This window comes from Sus scrofa, chromosome 1 (assembly GCF_054392235.1).
Source record: "Sus scrofa isolate SSC_HxYL_T2T_F1_AM1 chromosome 1, Sscrofa_HxYL_maternal_Yorkshire_Landrace_v2.0, whole genome shotgun sequence".
In the NCBI taxonomy this organism is placed as follows: Eukaryota; Metazoa; Chordata; class Mammalia; order Artiodactyla; family Suidae; genus Sus; species Sus scrofa.
Window position 1 is genome coordinate 74525908 of NC_139383.1, and position 20647 is coordinate 74546554.

Sequence of the window (20647 nt, forward strand, 5' to 3'; positions counted from 1 at the left end):
ATGACAAGGTAAGCAGGAGCCAGATCTTGATTTTCTAAAGGTCCAAAGTAAATCGTATTTCATTCTGTAAACAGGCATTTTTACAGCTGTTTAGAATCTGTGATGAGATTTGCTCAAGTGGTCACATTTTGGAAACAAATCTAATAGCAGGATGGATCAGAGGAGAGACAGCCAATTAGGAGGTGATCGCAGAAGCCTTAGAAAGACAGGAGAAAGACCCAGTGGTAGTGGGTGGATTTACACCACATTAAGAAGATGAATTCAATCATATCTGGTGAAAGATCATTTGAGTGATGAGGAAGTGAAATTAATTGAAGGTGGCTCCCAGATTACAAATTTGCATGTGGAGTTGGGAGAAGTTAGAAATGGCTGGGAGTTGCTTCTATTTTAAAAAGAAAGATGGCAGAGAGGGCATGTGGAGAAATTATATAAAAGCCTCTTGTTCCCTCTTAAAATTTGGGTATGAAACATTTAAGGAGGAAATACATAGATAAATAAATATATTATGTGGTTCAGATTTAAAAAAAGAATATCCTGATAAAAGATATTCAAAACTGAAAAACATACAACTCAATATCAAAAAACCCAAACAACCCAATTACAAAATAGACAGAAGGGAGTTCCTCCTATGGTGTAACTGGTTTGGTGGCATCTTTGGAGTCCTGGGATGCAGGTTTGACCCCTGGCCAAGCAAATGGGTTAAGGATCTGGCATTTCCACGGAGAAATGCAAATCAAAACAACAATGAACTATCTCTTCACACCTGTTAGAATGGCTATCATCAAAAAGACCACAAAAAAAAAAAATGTTGGTGAGGACATGAAGAAAAGGGAACCCTTATACACTGTTGGTGGGAATGTAAAGTGGTGCCACCACTACGGAAAACAGTATGGAGGTTCCTCAAAAAACTAAAACAGAGTTACCATATGATCCAGCAATCCCACTTCTGGACATATATCTGGAAAAGATGAAAACTCTAAATTTGGAAAAGATACATGCATTCCAATGTTCACAGCAGCACTATTTACCTATTTACAATAGCCAAGATATGGAAGCAACCCAAGTGTATATTAGGAGCACCACTGATTTCATGAAGCAGGTAGTCTGGTTTTCGCAGAAAGACTAAAATGATGAATTTTGTATTTGTACTAAGACTACTCATTCAGTCATTCAACGCATATTTATTGAGTGTCTACTAACTTAGGCACTATTTTAGGCCCTGGGGATACAGCAGTGAACAAAACGGACATTAGTCCCTGTCCACATGGAGCCTAAACTCTAGGAAGAGCAATAAGACCAGATAATAAGCTAATAAATTAGTAAAATATGTATGGTGATGTTGGTAAGAGTTATGGAGAAAATAAGCTGGGAAGGAGAAAGTTTGGTAGTGAGGTAGTCAGGGAAGCCCTTAACAGACAAAGTGTCATAAGGACATGAGGACACAGGAAGTGAACCACACACATATCTTGGAGGAGAGCATTCCAGGCAGAAGGCACAAGAAACACAAACACAAACACTTTGGTGTGGGAAAAAGGCTTGTGAGTTCCAGGAACTCACATATGATAGTATGTTTTCCATCATCCACTTTCTTTACCCTGTTCTTCATTGTTTTGTTTGTCCTCTGGTTACTTTCAGTCTGGGTTTGCCCTTGAGATTAGATTCCAGAACTACATGACACTTCTCTAAGGAGTTCTTTAGTGAGGAAAAGGTAATGCTTTCTGATTTTCTGATTTACCTCTATTAATTTTTCTGATAATGTTCAAAATTCCTTTTAGAGTTTTTTGTTTGTTTGTTTAGCAATTGCAGGAACAGCAGAAGCATGGGATTGATGTTTTAGTAAAATAGTTTACAATGGCTACTTAATTAGTCTTCAGGTCATAATGAGTTCTCTTGAATACAATAAATGTAATCTAAGAAGTTATTTCCAAGTTATCTCATACTTGTGCACAATAAAGTTCATTTGCCATGTTTCTGTCCATTTGCACGGTTGGTCGAAAGTTTCCTGTAGATCTTCCAACTTGGCATTAAACTATCCATGAGTTCTTATTTCACTTTCATAATTATTAAGCTATTGGAATCTCTAATAAGAGATACTTTCATTGACCAAGGCAAGCAGTTGTTTTCCCAGAGCAAACAAAATGATATCTAGACACTTTCTGAAAGTCTTGAGGGTGACAAATATTTAAATCAAGGAAGAAATAGTCTGATTTTTTCAAAAGGTCTTTCACCAAGTGCCATACCAATAATTAGTAACATTAAATGAAACAGCATGAAGGAATAGTTTGTCATGTCAGCAATGACATTAAAGATAGAAAAAAATAGTGTGAATTGACATTTTGGAAGACACAATCAAAATAATTTTTCTATAAATGATTTGACAGAGTCAGTAAAGAAGTCTCCAAATTATTTATCCTGTTATGTTCTCTTTTCCTGTTTCTTTGGACACTTCTATTGTAGACCAACTAACTACCTAAATTCCTGGAATTCTTTCTAATGTCTTTTTATTTAGTTTTCATACAACTGAAACTTTCTCTTTTCCTGTAATCCAGATTTTCTTGCTTGCATGCCTGTCTGCCTGCCTTAGTTCACTCTGTTTTCTATTTTTGGAAGGTCTTCATTTCCTGTTAAAAGTAAAGCTTCTAGAAGGCTTTCCTGATTTCCCAGCCAAAGTGCTCTTTCATTGATTCAACAACATCTGGTAGAATCTTTTATCGATTCCTTTGTCCCTCCTACAGGATTGCCTGCTTCTTTTGGATAGCACTTTGTTAACCCTATATACTCCAAATATTTTTTGTTTAATCAAATTAGGGAAGATCACTTAGATATTCCTCTTTGGATACATGGTCTCAAGGCCATTCAGTCCAGTGGTTCACTGGCTTTCCCACGCTACACAAGTTCTTTCTAAACATCTGAGTTTATTCCACATTGAAAATTATTTACATTACAGAAAACAAAGGTGATAGCACTTTTCAGGTACTCTGCCAAAGATGAGCTGGACACTGGAGGCAAACTGGGGCTACCACTTAGGGATGTAACCAATATTTTGTTAAAATATGAGGGCCCAATGGATCCTCCACTTTTTATTTTGATTGTTTTTTTAGGTTTATTGAACTATAGTTAATTTATAAGACTGTGATAATTTCTGCTGTACAACAAAGTGATCCAGTCACGCATATACATAGATTCATTCTCTCTCGGATTCTTTTTCCACATAGATTATCACAGAATACTGGGTAGAGTTCTCTGTGCTATATAGCAGGTCCCCATTGGCCAGTCCTTCCATATACCTCAGTGCGCATATGCCAATCCCAAATTCCTAGTCCATCCCTCCCACTCCTCAACCTGTCCCCTTTGGTAATCATAAGTTTTTCAAAGTCTGTGAGACCGTTTCTGCTCTGCAAATAAGTTCATTTGTACCTCCCCCCCTTTATTTAAGATTCCACATAAAGGTGATTTCATATGATGTTTGCCTTTCACTGTATGGCTTAGAACGATAGTTTCTGTGTCCATCCATGTTGCTGTAAATGGCATTATTTTGTTCTTTTTTTATGGCTGAGTAATATTCCATTGCATATATGTACCAAATCTTTATTCATTCCTCTGTTGATGGACATTTAGGTTGCTTCCATGTCTGGCTATTGTAATAGTGCTGCAATAAATATTGGGGTGCATTTATCTTTTCAAATTATGGTTTTCTCTTGATAGATGCCCAGGAGTGGGATTGCTGGATCATATGGTAGTTCTATTTTTTGTTTTTTGAGTAACCTCCATACTGTTTTCCATAGTGGTTACATGAGTGTACATTCCCATCAACAGTGTAAAAGGATTCCTTTTTCTCTACACCCTCTCCAGCATTTATTATTTGTAAACTTTTTGATAATGGCCATTCTGGCTAGTGTAAGGTGGTACCTCATTGTAGTTTTGATTTGCATTTCTCTAATAATTAGTGATGTTGAGCATCTTGTCATGTGTTTTTTGGCCATCTGTATGTCTCATTTGGAGAAATGTCTATTTACATTTGCCCATTTTTTTGACCGGGTTGTTTTGGATTTTTGATATTGAGCTGCGGGAGGTGTTTATATATTTCAGAGATTAATCCCTTATCAGTTGTTTCATTAGCAAATATTTTCTCCCATTCTGTGGGTTGTCTCTTTGTTTTGTTTATGGTTTCCTTTGCTGTGCAAAAACTTACATTTTATTTAGGTTTTGGAGTCTCAGTCAGGTATGCTAACCTAAAAGGCTCAGGGGGGGTTACTTTACACGTCGTAATCCCGTTCCAATTCCTTGAAAGTGTTGTGGAATCCTCGGCTGCCTTCGCTGGGCGGAGAAGTGCCCCTCCCCCCAAGCCCAGAGCTGCCTGCCCCGCACCGCCTTCGGCGCCACCGCACTGCATGCTGGGAGTCGTAGTTGCAAGTGTCTGCTCTGGAAGAGAGATCAGAGGGCATGGGAGTCAGCCCGCCCCCTAGCTACTTGAGCTTGCGTTTTTTCCGCTTCTCTCTTTCGTTCTCTCACGGGCGGAGCCTTCTGTGAGCATTGCAGGATTTGTCGGTGCTACCGTCTTTCTTCTGGGTTTCAATAAAGTTTTCCTTTTGCTCCCCTTGTACGGAGCTCAAGATGGCGGCCTCCTGGTCGCCCTTGGTTACCCTCCGCTTAGCGCAGAGCCGGTTGAGAGGGAGATGTGTTGGGTGCAGGGCCTGGGCCGCTGCTCTCGCCCCTCCGGCCACCGCCCCTGGAAACTCTCTCTGTAAAGGTCAGTGACTGTGCCTGGAGTAGGCCGAGCCGACTGCATAGGACCGGGGCAGTCACCCTCACTCCTCGAGCTGCCCGAGCGCCTACTTGGTTCATAATTTTCGAGAGGTTTTCTCGAGAGGAGTTTCATGCTCTCTTGCATTTTCTGTTACAGTCTGCTGATGAAGGAGCCCTGGGCACTGAGGGAGGTGGCTGAGAGTGACCTTCATTTTGAGGGTTCAGAGGTCGACTCAGGGTTCGTTCCCTCCCACATGTTAGAAAGTTGAGACCTTGTAAGCCCAAGTGGGGGAGTACCTGGCTTGAAAGGATGCCAAGTGTCAGGTTAAGGCCTGGGGACTCTTCATCCTGCGCCTTTCCTGTTGACCTGGGACTGTACCTAAAAGCCAAGCCTCTGACGCTTGCAGGCCCTTTTGGCTCTCTGGCTTCTGGGAGTGCAAGTGTCCGAGCATTCCCAGACTGAGAGATTGATTCTTTTTGTTCTTTTCAAATTACTAGAGGCTTCAGCAAGGTCACTTTGTCACCAGGCTTGCTTCATATATTCATTCATTCATTCAAATTGTTACGTGTTTCCAAATGAATGAACCTATATTTTGAGTAATCAAGCCCACAGGAGTGATAATTTTACTGCTCTATTCATATACTCCCACTAAATCAGGGCTACTCAATGGCAAGGACCAGGTGTCATTGGTTCTTCAGCACTTAGCACAGTGTTTGGTGCCTGATGGGCAGATATGTTTTTGAACGAATAACATTATTCTTATTGCTCACTCATCCAAATTCTTGAACGCTTTCCTTTTTTTAAATTTTTTTTAAATCTTCAGGCATCCCTCCCCATACATCTTAAAATGATTCGCATTGGCTAATTTAGCTAAAACTATCAGTCTTTGATTGTTATAGTCGATAAAGTTGAAATTGATGCTAGAACTGTGACTACAGGTTTTTCTGCAAAGTTTAGTGTAATCCACTTATATAATGGAATATTTTGGTAGCATGAGATTTCCATCATAATATAAACTATTGTTAAATTTTGAACTAGACAATTCAAGCAAATGCTACAAAATTCAAAAGGGAAAAGAAAGAATATGGTAAAGCGTTGACTTTTTTCCACTCCTATTCCATAGTCACTCAGTTTGCCTTTCCAGAGGCAACTCCTAATACTTGTTTCTTATGTATTTTTCCAGAGACATTCTGTTTATATACAATCATATGTTTATAAATATGTGTATTAAAAAGTAGAAGTGGTAATATACACGCTGTTCTGGTCCTTTTTTTTTTTTTTTTTTTTTGTCTTTTTTGTTGTTGTTGTTGTTGTTGCTATTTCTTGGGCCGCTCCTGCGGCATATGGAGGTTCCCAGGCTAGGGGTTGAATCGGAGCTGTAGCCACCAGCCTACGCCAGAGCCACAGCAACGCGGGATCCGAGCCGCGTCTGCAACCTACACCACAGCTCACGGCAACGCTGGATGATGAACCCACTGAGCAAGGGCAGGGACCGAACCTGCAACCTCATGGTTCCTAGTCGGATTCGTTAACCACTGCGCCACGACGGGAACTCCCCCTTTTTTTTTTTTAATTCAGTGTATCTTGGGGATCATTCCATATCATTAGGAGTAAAACTGCTTCATGTTTTAAATGGTTAAAATAGAATTTCATTCTATGCATGGACCATGATTTATGAGATTTAGGATTTAAGGAATATGATCGTAATAACATGAATGCTTATTTTGTGTCATGCAATATGCTAAGTGCTTTCTACATACTTTCTCTTGTTTAATTCTCATTATCAATTAGGGGATAATCAATCTAAGGGTGCGGAAGTTACATAGCTAGTTAAATGCAGAACTTGTGGGTTCAAATGAAGGCTATACTTGGACTTACATCTGAGCCTAGGGATTGTGCTATTAACCTGTACTCAGAATTTATCCAGTTTTGAATGTGGACATTTGATGAAAATGCAGTTGGATGTCAATTTAGTTGTATGTAGAGTTGCTACTTCCCCCTCTTTAAGTAAAAGAAAAATTAAGTTGAAGTATTATTCATTATTTAGAGTCTGATTTAAGTTTGTTTTCTATCCTTTTCTTGATTTTTTGTTATTTAACGGTTTACATTTATATTTTATCTTCATTTAAGAAAATCTTTTCAAGTCTACTGTTTGCTACAGTGTAATGTGAGGGAAGCATTAGCTTGATGTTAAACAAAGGAAGGAAATAAATGAAGGAAAGGAATCAGGGGAAAGGAAGAGCATGTTCTTTGTTTTTATGCTTCATGTAAGCTTTAATTCTAGCCCTGATTCTAAGACATTTTGGATAGTGGAACTGTGAAAACTTTAGGAGTCCTAAAATGCTGTTCATTCAAATCACCTACCTGATGGCTTAACTTTAAATTCCTTACGAAAAACAATTTATTCCATTTTGGGATTTAATGGAATATTAAACTTAAAAATAAGTGTATATACTCAATTTTTATTTCATTGCTTATTTTCTCTTAGATATAAGTATATCTTCATATAATGAAACATTAATTCAGCCATCAGGTAGTTATGGGAAAGCATTTTATTAGAAATTAGAGTGGTCATGGTGTGGGTGGAAAATGCCTCAAAATTGCTAATTCAGTTGAAGCCTTGTTTTAAATATGTGGAGGGGGGAAAGTGAATGAAATTGGGTCCCAGACCTTGAATAGCTCACAGTCTTGGAAGGGAGATGAAATTACAATAGATAACGTTTATTGAGCCCTTTCTGTGTTCCAGGCAGTCTGCTAGCAGTTTCTCTCTCATAATTTGTCCTCTCGATTTTATGTATATATGTATGTATTTATCTTTTTAGGGGCACACCTTTGGCATATGGAAGTTCCCAGGCTAGGGGTCCAGTTGTAGCTTCTGGCCTATACCACAGCCACAGCAATGCAGGATCTGAGCCACTTCTGCAAGCTACACCACAGCTCAGGGCAACACTGGATCTTAACCCACTGAGCAAGGCCAGGGATCGAACCCGAGTCCTCATGGATAGTAGTAGGTTTCATTACCGCTGAGGCATGACTGGAACTTCCTGTTATCTCTATTTTATAAATGAATAAACAGGCTGGCCACTCAAGTGGTATTTGAACCCAGGCATTTTTGCTTCAGAAGCATAAACTTAACCATTCTGTTCTACTAGCTATTTACCATGGCAGTGAACATTAACACCATGGTGTAGACCCACCTAAAGTGTTGTAGGACTACAGAGGAGAAGGGAGCTCTGCTTGGAGGGGAGGGTGCTTTTTAGCAGGAGTGTAGAAGTGAGTTGCACCTGGTCCTTATTGGTGTATAGTCCTCAGGGAATGCTGCTGGTGCGAAGCTTGGAAGGTGGGCTGGATTCTGCTTAGCAGAGTCCTCTATACTGTGTGAAGGTGTGTAGGCTTAGGCGGGTACTGAGCCTGGAAGTTTCTTAAGGGAAGTGATCGGATCTGTTTTAGCATGATTACCCTTGTGGCCACCTGAAAAAAAGATCAGAAATGCCTGGATAGGGGAATATTGGAAGCTTGGCGATTATTTAGGAGGAAGTTGTAGTAGTTTGGAGAGAGTGATTTGGGGCCTGAATAACTGCTGTGATAAAGATTGAGAGCAGGACAGCAAAGGAGGGAATGCAAAGACACCACCTTGGTAAAACTGACGGGCTTTGGGGGAGACAACGAAAGAGAAGAGTTAAGGTCAATTTGGGTTTCCTATTTTGGATAATTTAATGATATAACATTCTACTTATCAAGGGAAACTAAACAAAAAGGCCAGAGGCATTTTAGGGGGAGATTCCGTTTTGGATATGTTAAATTTGAGGTGTTAATGACAGTCCATGTAAATGAGTCTATTTGTAGGAAATATGGGATCTGAGTCTAAGAAAGTTTATATGAGGTGTTGAGAGCCATGAGAATTGAAGGACCAGCCTGAGAATTTTTTTTTTTTTTTTTTGTCTTTTTTTTGTCTTTTCTAGGGCCTCTTCCTGCAGCATATGGAGATTCCCAGGCTAGGGGTTGAATTGGAGCTGTAGCCACTGGCCTACGCCAGAGCCACAGCAATTTGGGATCTGAGCCTCGTCTGTGACCTACACCACAGCTCATGGCAACGCCGGATCCTTAACCCACTGAGCGAGGCCAGGGATCAAACCCGCAACCTATGATTCCTAGTCGAATTTGTTAACCACTGCACCATGACGGAACTCCTAGCCTGAGAATATTTGTAAAATGAAAAGCAGAAAAGGCTGGGGATGACCTCGTCAGAGAGCAGTTAGTGAGGTCATAGGAAAAATAGACAGAAGCCAAGGAGGAGAATACTTCTAAATATTCTAAAACTTAGAATTAGCATATCTGTTTTACTTAGGCTAGGCTTAGAAATTAAATTTATTTCATAGAGGCAAGGTAATATGAGAGTTACGTCTTGTGATTTCTTTTTATTATAGTGTCCTTCTGTATCTCAATGTTATATTTTTAGATCTCTCTATTAACTGATGATTCATATTTAACTTTGGGTCACAATCTCTTCTTTAGTACATGTTCACTGGAAATCTTGTTTAGGTATTAATATGAGTAGAACTAACCCACCTGCCATATGAATTGGTATTATTTATTGGTTGTATAAAATAGTGGTTAAGAAAATGGGCTTTGGACTTTTATTACTCAGATGAATAATACCGATGTGAAACTTAATGTTTCTTGGATTTCCTTTAACATTTATTAATATATTAGAAAAGAATATTCATGCTTTCTCCAGAGACTGATTTACTTCTTTCAATTGTTTTTTTTTTTTTTTTTTTTTTTAATGTCTTCATCTGCAGCGTATGCAAGTTCCCAGGTCAGGGGCTGAATCTGAGCTGCAGTTGCAGCCTCTGCCACAGCCGTGGCCACACCAGATCTGATCTGCATCTGCAACCTATGCTGCAGTTTACGGCAATGCCAGATTCCTAACCCACTGAGTCAGGTCAGGGATCGAACCCATATCCTCACAGATGCAGCGTTGTATCCTTAACCTGCTGAGCCACAATGGGAACTCCATGTATGTGTGTATATATATATATATATTTTTTTTTTTTAAAGCATAGCACAGCTCATTACCTGGCAGAGCTAGTGCCAAGATGTAGTTCTTGGGTGGAGGGTGGGCAGCTGAAATAGGGTCAGTGTAAGAGTAAAACCCATAGAGCTCTAGAGGCCCGGAAATGGGTTATTGGTCTACCGTAGAGTAGTGCTGCTTTATACCTCAAGAGCTCATTCTCCTTAGGTAGATGAGGAATTTTTAAATGAGAATAACTATTTTGGATTTGTCTTTTCACAGAAGTATCATAGAAATAATAGATACCAAGAGTCTGGAAATTGATCGTTCAGCCTTGGGCCCAGTGCAATAACATACTCTACAAATTCTGATGAAAAGTCATCCACCCTCAGTTTGAATATATTTGACACTGTTTTCCTAGACCACTCATGTTTCTCTTTGACCTGTGACTAAAATTTGTTCTAATTTTTCTCTTAAGAGCCTTTTGAATATGTCTTTTCTTCCTGCTGTGTTTTATCTTCCTTGCCTAAGGTCCTCTGTTGAGGTCTTATTTCTCCATGTGCCCGCTGGAGGTACCTGGTACTTTAGTATCCAGAATCTTTTTCATAACCTTCTTTTACTGTCCTGCTTGTCTGTATTTCTTCTCCCCATTTAGCTCATACTAGAAAATGCTTTTCCAAGACATTATCTATCCATATTTTTGACAAGGTGTGCCAGTTTTCAACAATTTTTAAAGCTGGAACGTGTACTTCTTAGAGCAGTTCCTTCAAAGCTTCCTAATGCAATTTATATCTTAAATGTAACTCCTGTGGATTCCGTTTAAAAATTCTCATTTATATGTGTGGGGGTATAAGATTTAAAATAAATGAGTATAACAAGTAGATGTTATTTTTCTTTATTGTTTGCAAGAAACTAGGTCCCTTAGATCTCATTATTAAATAGTGTTTGAACAGGGTGAATATTAAGGAGTTACTCAGTATGCTAGGCCATGCCTGTAATTACTTCAGAATAGCTTTATTCAGATTTTTAGGCAGTATTTTACTGATTTGTTATGAAATTTAAAGTACTTTCTCTTTCCTTTTGTAAAGTTATACACATTGGCAGATTTAAGATTAACCAGCTTCTAAAGGAAAAGAATCATAACCAGCAAGCATTTAGTTTTAATTTTCATAATTTTTCTATTTAAATCAAAAGCACCCTTTTAAAGCCCCTAAATCAGCCTTTTATAAATAAAGTAAATCATCTTGTGATGCATTCCTTGATGATGGCTTATGTTGTTTTTCTAAAGAAAGAGTTTAATTAAGATTTGATTTTCTTCTATTCTGCACTTTGTTTATTCATCACTGAATCAAACATAAGTCTTTAATGTCACTGGTAAATCTGACTTTTTGGGTTACTGATGACCATTGCAGTTTTCAAAAAAGCAGCTGAATATTTGTCTTTTGGGTATGATTAGAACATAATAGAGCATAAACAGGTTGCCTGTGACCTTAGCATGGGTTTCTGTCATTGTAGGAGAACATTTCTGGTCAGTGGCCACTGTTTACAGTTTGTTAAACTCAACACAAATCTACAAAAAATTCATGAGTAATTGTGAACACAGTATTTGAATAGATGTTTAATAAATATGCATTAAAAATCTAATTACAGTAATGAAGTTTACAGCTGAAATTTTAATCCAGCCCTTTAGAAATATTAAACGTGCTTTTCCTGATTGTGCATTTTTCTCACAGCAGTTGGGTAAACATTTTAAACTGGAAATCTAAATTCCTTATATAATTTTGATTTCATTTAACTGAGTGTGGTTCTTTTTGGCAACGATCTTTTTTCTCTTTGTGAAGAAGTGAAGCTTCTTTTATTCCATAACTGTTACTTAGAAGAATTTTGATCACTTCTGCCTTAGGACTGATGAATACATGGGATACCATATGAATAATAAAATATGACCTGAGGGTGGGTTAAGGATCTGGCGTTACTGTGAGCTGTGGTGCAGGTTACAGATGTGGCTTGGATCCTGCATTGCTGTGGCTGTGGCGGTGGCGCAGGCCGGCAGCTGTAGCTCTGATTGGACCCCTAGCCTGGGAACCTCCATATGCTGCAGGTGCAGCCCTGAAAAGATGAAAGACAAAAAAAAAAAAAAAAAATATATATATATATATATATATATATATATATATATATATATATATGAAACCTGAGGGAGTTCTCCTGTGGTGCAGCGGGTTAAGGACCTGGTGTTGTCATTGTGGCAGCTTGGGTCACTGCTGTGGTGTGGGTTTGAGCCCTGGCCGGGGAAACTTACATGTAAAAAAAAAAAAAAAAGAAAAAAGAAAATGTGATCTGGAAAGACTAAATCGTGACTTTGGCTCCATACTATAGTACTGGATCAATAATTTAATTTGGTATTTAGTTTTTCTTATCTATGGAATGTATTAATCATCCTAATTCTACCTTATGTGCATGTCATTTATGAGGCTCAAATAAGTTATTATATAATATGAGAAAGTCATTTGAAAACTATAAAAAAGTTATATAAACGTGGGGCTATGCTAGGAGTAATTGAAATAATAATACTGAAATGCTAGAGGTGGTGGGTTCCAGTAAGTGAATAGAGATGGAATGAAGTTAGCTCTGTGTATAATAACCAAAACATTTTAATTTTGGGGGAAGACTCACTGATATTAAAAATGGCAAAAGGCTCAGTCTAATTCAGTGCTGTGAATTCTATGAAACGCAGTTTGGGTTTTTCCAAGATTGGGCAGCGAGCCTCTGTAGATAACCAGAGATGATTTTTGCTATCCTGTGCTGAACTACTTTTTCTCTGGCTCTTCTGAGCATCTTGAAAATATGAGCTACTGCTTTCATCATGCTATTTCAGAGAAAGGTGTTGAAATTTGATTTATAGTATGCAGGTAAGTCACTAAGGTAAAATATCTTCATTTAGTAAGATAGTGCTTATGGGTATTGTTTTCAGAGAAACTCCAGTTGTTGTGAATTATTTGCTGTGCAGCAAGATATGAAGATAATGTTTCATAGGATAAGAATAATAGAGCTGAAGAGGACCTCTGGGTTGTGTAGTCATATGTCAGATGAGAATTATAGTTTCTGTCTTAATTGTTTCTTTTTGAGGTATCTTTATGAATTTTTGGATAGCCCTAATTTCAAGAAAATTCTTTTAAGTTGGCTGAAATTTGAGCTTTTCTGTAACTTATCTCCATTCATCTTGACTCTTTCTCCAGGCACAACATATGTAATTCTAGTACTCATTGCACTTATGACAGTGCTTAAAACATATCAGGACTGATAATATGATTCATTTATTTATTCATTTATTCATTTGTTATATTATGAGTTGATTCCTTGTCTCAATTCCATTTGACAATCTTTAAAACATTAGAGGCTCATATTTCTCCCATTCAACTATTTATTCATCCATTCATTCCCCATATATTTCCTGGTGCCATCTATGTGCTAGATATGGAGTGCTAGGCTATTAGTTACTCTCTCCTCAATGTCAACTGTCTTTTGTCTTATCAGTCAAATCTTATAAAATAGTTTCTAGATCTTTGAATTATTTCCCTTCTTGAGATTACAGTCTGCTTTCTGAATGTCACTCTGAAAATGCAGCCCCCATATCTCAATATATTCCTTCAGACATGTTTGGCCAGAGCAGTCTCATAGGTTACCATTTCTGTGTTCCCTTGCATTAACTTGAATTCAGGTCATATTCCTGTCTCACCTTAAAGATTCCTAGGGCTGGAGTTTCCGTCTTGGTGGCGCAGTGGTCAACTAATCCGACTAGGAACCATGAGGTTGCAGGTTCGGTCCCTGCCCTTGCTCAGTGAGTTAAGGATCTGGCGTTGCCGTGAGCTGTGGTGTAGGTTGCAGACGCGGCTCGGATCCCGCGTTGCTGTGGCTGTGGCATAGGCCGGGGACTGCAGCTCCGATTCGACCCCTAGCCTGGGAACCTCCATATGCAGCGGGAGTGGCCCAAAGAAATAGCAAAAAGACAAAAAAAAAAAAAAAAAAAAAAAAAAAAAAAAAAAAAAAGATTCCTAGGGCTCTTAGGTTGGGTCTCACCAGTTTGTATTTGATTAGTTATTTTTTTCTATTAAAAATTACTTTTGGAGTTCCCGTCATGGCGCAGTGGTTAACGAATCCGACTGGGAACCATGAGGTTGCGGGTTCCGTCCTTGCCCTTGCTCAGTGGGTTAACCATCCGGCGTTGCCATGAGCTGTGGTGTAGGTTGCAGACGTGGCTTGGATCCCGAGTTGCTGTGGCTCTGGCATAGGCCGGCGACTACAGCTCCGATTCGACCCCCTAGCCTGGGAACCTCCATATGCCGCAGGAGCGGCCCAAGAAATAGCAAAAAAGACAAAAAAAAAAAAAATTACTTTTAATTATAAAAATACTACATTTGCATAGTAGAAAATACGGAAAATATAATTACTGTTAACTTTTTTATTTTTAAGTATACTTATTGAAGTACAAGATTGATTTCGAAAGGTACACAAATGAAAAGCCTACTGAATTTTCATGAAGAGGATAGATTTGTGTAAATATAGCCTAAATCAAGAAATAGAGGGAGTTCCCATTGTGGCGCAGTGGTTAATAAATCCGACTAGGAACCACAAGGTGGCAGGTTCGATCCCTCCTCCATATGCCCCAGGAGTGGCCCTAGAAAAGGCAAAAAAAAAAAAAAAAAAAAAAAAAAAAAAAGAGTTCCCGTTATGGCACAGTGGAAATGAATCCAACCAGTAACCAACCATGAGGTTGCGGGTTCAATACCTGGCCTTGTTCAGTGGGTTGAGGATCTGGCATTGCCATGAGCTGTGGTGTGGGTTGCAGGTGTGGCTCAGATCCTGGCGTTTCTGTGGCTGTGGCGTGGGCTGGCAGCTGTAGCTCCCTAGCCTGGGAACCTCCTGATCTAACTTGGGAACCTCCATATGCCAGGTGTGGCTCTAAAAAAAGGAAATAGAACATTTGTAGTAACCAGAGGCTCCAATTTTACATTTTACACCCTCCAAGTCACTAGCTTTTTACATCCTGTTTTATGTTGCTATTGATTTGTAGCATTTGTTGATGGATGCTTAGGTTGTTTTCAAGTCTTGGCTATTCAAATAATGCTGCAGTGAACCAGAGGGTGCAGATATTTTGAGACAGTGATTTTGTTTCCTTTGGATAAACAGCCAGAGGTAGTATTGCTGGGTTCTGTATCTTTCTTTTTTTTTTTTCTCCCAGGCTAGGGGGTCTAATCAGAGCTGCAGCTGCCGGATCCTTAACCCAATTGAGCGAGGCCAGCGGTTGAACCTGCAACCTCTTGGTTCCTAGTTGGATTCGTTCCTGCTGTGCCACAATGGGACCTCTTTTTTTTTTTTTTTTTTTTTTTTTGTCTTTTTAGGGCCTCATTCGAGGCATATGGAGGTTCCCAGGCTAGGGGTTGAATCCGAGGTGTAGCTGCTGCCCTATACCACAGCCCCAGCAACTCAGGATCCCACCTGCGTCTTCAACCTACACCACAGCTCACAGCAACACTGGATCCTTAACCCGTTGAGTGAGGCCAGGAATTGAACCTGAGTCCTCATGGATGCTAGTCAGATTTGTTTCCACTGAGCCATGATGGGAACTCCTAAGACGGTAAATTTTTTGTTGTTGTTGTTTGTTTTTTTTTTGTTGTTCTTGAACTGTGTGAGTTGTTTGTTTATTTTGGAGATAAGCCCTTGTCATTTGCATCATTTGCAAAGATTTTCTTCTATTCCATAGGTTGTCTTTTCATTTTGTTTATGGTTTCCTTTGTTGTGCAAAACTTCTAAGTTTGATTAGGTCCCATTTGTTTATTTTTGTTTTTATTTCTATTGCCTTGGGAGACTGACCTGAGAAAATATTTATATGGTCGAGGTCAGAGAATGTTTTGCCAGTGCTCTCTTCTCAGAGTTTTATGGTGTCTTGTCTTATGTTTAAGTCTTTAAGCCATTTTGAGTTTATTTTTGTGCATGGTGTGAGGGTGTGTTCTAATTTTATTAATCTACATGCAGCTGTCTGATTTTCCCAGCACCACTGAGACTGTCTTTTTGCCATTTTATATTCTTGCCTCCTTTATTGAAGATTAATTGACTGTAGTTGTCTGGGTTTATTTCTGAGCTCTCCATTCTGTTCCTTTGATCCAAATGTCTGTTTTTGTACCCATACCACACTGTCTTGATTACTGTATCTTTGTAACTTTGTCTGAAATCTGGGAGAGTTATGACTCCTGCTTTGTTTTTTTCCGCTGAGGATTACTTTGGCAATTCTGGGTCTTTTATGGTTCCATATAAATTTTTGATACACAAAAGCTTTAATTTTGATTAAGTACAATTTATTTTTTCTTTGGTTGATTTTGCTTTTGGTCTCTTATCTAAGAAATCATTGCCTAATCTAAGGTCATCAAGATTTACAAATATGTTTTCTTCTAAACATTTTGTGGTTTTAATTCTTTCATTTATGTTTTTGAACCATTCCTCCTGGGATTTAATTGTTATTTATTAAGTCTGAGTTTCACAAATGATTGTGATGTCCTGGCATGATTTAGTTTAGAAAGTCCACAACTGTTGGAATTCTGCCTGTGGTGCAACAGGATCAGTGGTGGGCACAGTGGGTGGGCACAGTGGGTAAGGATCCAGTGTTTCTGTAGCTGCAGCTTAGGTTGAGGCTGTGGCTCAGATCTGACCCCTGGCCTGGAAACTCCATATGCTATGGGGAAGCCAAAAAAGGAAAAAAAAAAGAAAAAAAAAAAGAAGTTCCACAGCTGTTAAGAGAGTAGATCAGGGATTGGCCGATTTTTTCTGTAAAGGGTCAGATAGTATTTTTGTCCTTGCCTGCCTATGGTCTCTGTTGGTAACTATGGTTGGCCCTCCATATTTGTGAGTCTGGCATCCATAGATATGGAGAGCCAACTGTGTTCATTGCATTGTGCCATTTTATAAGAGGGGCTTTGCAGACTTTGGTATATGCAAGGGCTCCTGGAATCAGCCCCCTGCAGATACTGAGGGACAGCTGTACTCAGCTCTGGTACTGTAGTGTGAAAACACCCAGAGACAATAAATTAAAGGGCATGGCCAATTTGTCCTACAAACCCTAGTTTGTAGAGCTCTTGACTAGATAAATAGTCATGTATATATATATATATATTTTGTTTGAAATGTTTTATATATTTGTATTTTAAAGCTATCTATAAATTATTTTCTTACGTAGTATGAGGGGATGATCTAAGGTAATTTTTTCTATCATCATCCACTTGTCCTGATGGCACTTGTTGAATATCTCTTGGCTCTTATTGCTTAATTCCTTTATTCAACAAATAATTATTGTGTGTCTATCATATACCAGACATTGTAGCTGCTAGGTATACAGTGAATGAAACAGGCATGGTACCTTCTTCTCTGTAGCTTACAATCTAGTTGAGAGGGACAGACATAAAATAAATAACAAATATATCATTATAAGTTGGGTGATAATAGAAAAGAATGGTGGTACTCCCTCTTTTACTATATATTTAATTGTTCCATAAAGACTTCCTTTTTGAATATCTAATTCTATTCATTGATTTTTTATTATAATGTTTCATATTTATTTTCTCATCTGGTTGGCAAGATCACCCTCATTAGTTTGCTTGTTTATGATTTTCTAAGGATTTTAGATTAGGATTTTGGTGGAATTGTGTTTAATCTGTAAATTTGTAAAGAACTGACAATGTTATAATGTTGTGTCTTTCTTTCCAACAACACTGTGTCCAGTTTTCCAAGTTTTCACTTATGCTTTTGGGAGAGATTTTGTTTTCTTCACATAGATCTTTCAAATTGATTGTCAATGTGACTCTCTTCTTTATTCTTGACTTTTTTTTTTGTCTTTTTGCCATTTCTTGGGCCACTTCTGTGGCCTATGGAGGTTCCCAGGCTAGGGGTTGAATTGGAGCTCGGAGCTGTAGCCATTGGCCTATGCCAGAGCCATAGCAACTTGGGATCCGAGCTGCGTCTGTAACCTACACCACAGCTCACGGCAATGTCGGATCCTTAACCCACCGAGCAAGGCCAGGGATCCAACCCGCAACCTCATGGTTCTTAGTCAGATTCGTTAACCACTGAGCCACAACGGGAACTCCTATTCTTGACTTTTAATTATAAGTAAGATCCTTTTTTGTCTATTGTATTTCCAGCTGGTCCTTGGTAATATGTCAGAAAGATAAAGCTGTTAAAATATTTTTCATTATCCTTCTTTGCTTAAGAGGGGGTATAATTAAGCCACTGAGTTCTTTAAAACTCTTAAGTGGCTTCCTGGTACCTTCGGGATTAAATTCAAATTGCTTATCATTGTACGGCCCTGTGTCTGTCACTTGGCTCCTTTATGTTTCTCAAGTAGCCCAACTCATGCCCGCTCTGCTTTCCGCTTTATATCTCAGCCATACTGACCTTGTTTTATTTTCTTTAGTGTGCCATCCTCTCATATTTCAAGCCCTCTCCCAGCCTAATGCATCTCCTTCACTTCCATCTTTCTCTAGCTAGCTCTGGTTTGTCCTTTTGCTCTCAATTGAAACATCATTTCCTTGAGTACCTTTCCTTAACCTTCCTAACCTAGGTCACCAACTTTGGCTGTATGATCTCCTAGCTTCATCCTCTTCCCCACACTTTAATAAGCCCATTTGTATCTCCCCCAGTCCCTTGTCGGTATTTTGAGGGTAGTTACAGTTGTCTGTCTAGCTGGTTGTCTTTGAAGTTTTTAGTACAGAGATTTGCACTCTAGAGATGCGTTATGATTATTTGCTAAATTAGTTGTTGCATAGGCTTTCCACTTAATAGGTTTTCAATCAATTCTTTTAAATATAATTAGGTTTTTTTTTTTTTTTTTTTTTTTGGTCTTTTTGCTATTTCTTTGGGCCGCTCCTGTGGCATATGGAGGTTCCCAGGCTAGGGGTCGAATCAGAGCTGTAGCCGCTGCAACGGCTACAGAGCCACAGCAACGCGGGATCTGAGCCGCGTCTGCAACCTACACCACAGCTCACGGCAACGCCAGATCCTTAACCCACTGAGCAAGGGCAGGGACCGAACCTGCAACCTCATGGTTCCTAGTCGGATTCGTTAACCACTGCACCACGATGGGAACTCCTAATTAGGTTTTTGAATCTAATTGTGCCTGATGGTACTTGGTATCCCATTTTTTAGGACATCTATATCATCTCTAATCCTGACCGGGATCCCGCATTGATTTGTCTTCTAACTTTGTGTTGTCTTTGTATTTGAGGGCTAGGTCATTATGTCTTCATTTAATACCAAATATATTAATATTTTTTTCTCAAAGCTCATGAAAGTATCCATAAATATAGTTAGCCAAAAGTCTTAAAAGTCATGGGAAATGTAAGGCCTTTTAGATTTATATGGAATGGAATTTCTTTCCTCTAACACTTCAACTTTAGGCTTTTAGTAAGAAAGCTGCTGCTGAAGTTCCCATTGTGGCTCAGTGGTAACGAATCTGACTGGTATCCATGAGGATATGGGTTCAATCCCTGGCCTTGCTCAGTGGGTCGGGGATCCACTGTTGCCATGAGCTGTGGTGTAGGTCACAGACTTGTCTAGGATCTTGTATTGCTGTGGCTGTGGTGTAGGCCAGCAGCTGCAGCTCTGATTCGACCCCTAGCCTGGGAACTTCCATATGCCGCAGGTGCAGTCCTAAAAAGACACACACACACACACACACACACACACACACACACACACAGAAAAGAAAAGAAAAAAGAAAGCTGCTGCTGTTGGTAGGTTTTAGAAGAGTGTGTTTATCAGCAGAGGCAGGTTGACCCCTCAGGTAGGGCAGAGCTCTAACTGGGCCTGAGGAGGATGGAGACCCCAGTGTGGATTGCTGGTTGCTTCAAGAGGCCTGAGTACTTTAAATTAGAGGGCCTGAGTGAGGTTTGTGTTTTGAATTTCTGCTGCCTGGCTGCAATAAAGAGGAGCACAGCCTTCACTTATGGATGGTGTTATGGTGGTTTTAATGAGGACCAGATCCTGGTGGTTTGGGGTCACTTTGCTTCAGATCCTGTCTTGCCCATTCGCTTAGATTTTCTGACCTTTTTAAGGTATTTTAGTTTCCTCATTTGTAAGAAGTAACAATATCTACCTTAGATTTTTTTGGAGAATATACTTTGTCCTGGGTATGTAATAGTCATTTATTAGTGTTTTCCTTCTCTTTTTTTTTTAACCTTTCAGAATTCTGTCACTCATAAATTTTCAAATGAATCCAAATTTTGCAAAGAAAACCTTCAGTTGTTAAAGTGAATATAAAGCTTATAGATTTTCTGGGTTACATAAATACCCCTTGTGATCAGTTGATTTTGTATAATGTTCTTAATTCTACTGAGGTAAACACACATAATGCCTTGAAGTAGTCAGATTCATCACAAATTGTATTGAATATTTCTGGACATACAACTGTCTAGAAAGGAATGATGCAAAAAGATAGTTTTCTGTACCTTGGCAACTCTTTAAATTTGTAAGGTCATGTTTTATTTTACGTATTTTCAATTCTTTCCTTTAATCATAGGATATTTTTGAGCTGAGAAATTTTTTCAGAGTGTTTTTGAGCTGAATTCCACTTTACTGACAAATTGTATGTAAATTTTCTGCATATTTAACCACATCTTTATCGATTTTGAGTATGAAGTTGGAGATGGGTTCTCAACAAATTTTTAACTTCAAGTATTAAGACAAAACTTTTTAAGGATGAAGCGAACCTTTAGGATAGCATTTCTAAAAGGAAAATGCTTACTTTCTGTTGAAACAGTCTTGTCCACCATTTTACTTCAGTTTCTAAAGAATATCTCTCAGATTTTCTTAACTATTTGCCTTTGTGTAGAATTTGA

At 38.8% G+C, this 20647-nt stretch overlaps 1 protein-coding gene across 11 annotated transcripts in view; it reads left to right on the forward strand.

Moving 5' to 3' along the window:
- Window positions 1-4386: 4386 nt before the first annotated feature.
- AFG1L (AFG1 like ATPase) overlaps window positions 4387-20647 on the forward strand; it is a 223193-nt gene continuing 206932 nt past the window's right edge. For all 11 annotated transcript variants that reach the window (XM_084962524.1, XM_084962529.1, XM_084962492.1 and 8 more), the window contains exon 1: window positions 4387-4750. In XM_084962524.1, the coding sequence (XP_084818650.1) occupies window positions 4615-4750 (136 nt within the window). In that variant the 5' untranslated portion in view covers window positions 4387-4614. The remainder of the gene's footprint in view (window positions 4751-20647) is intronic.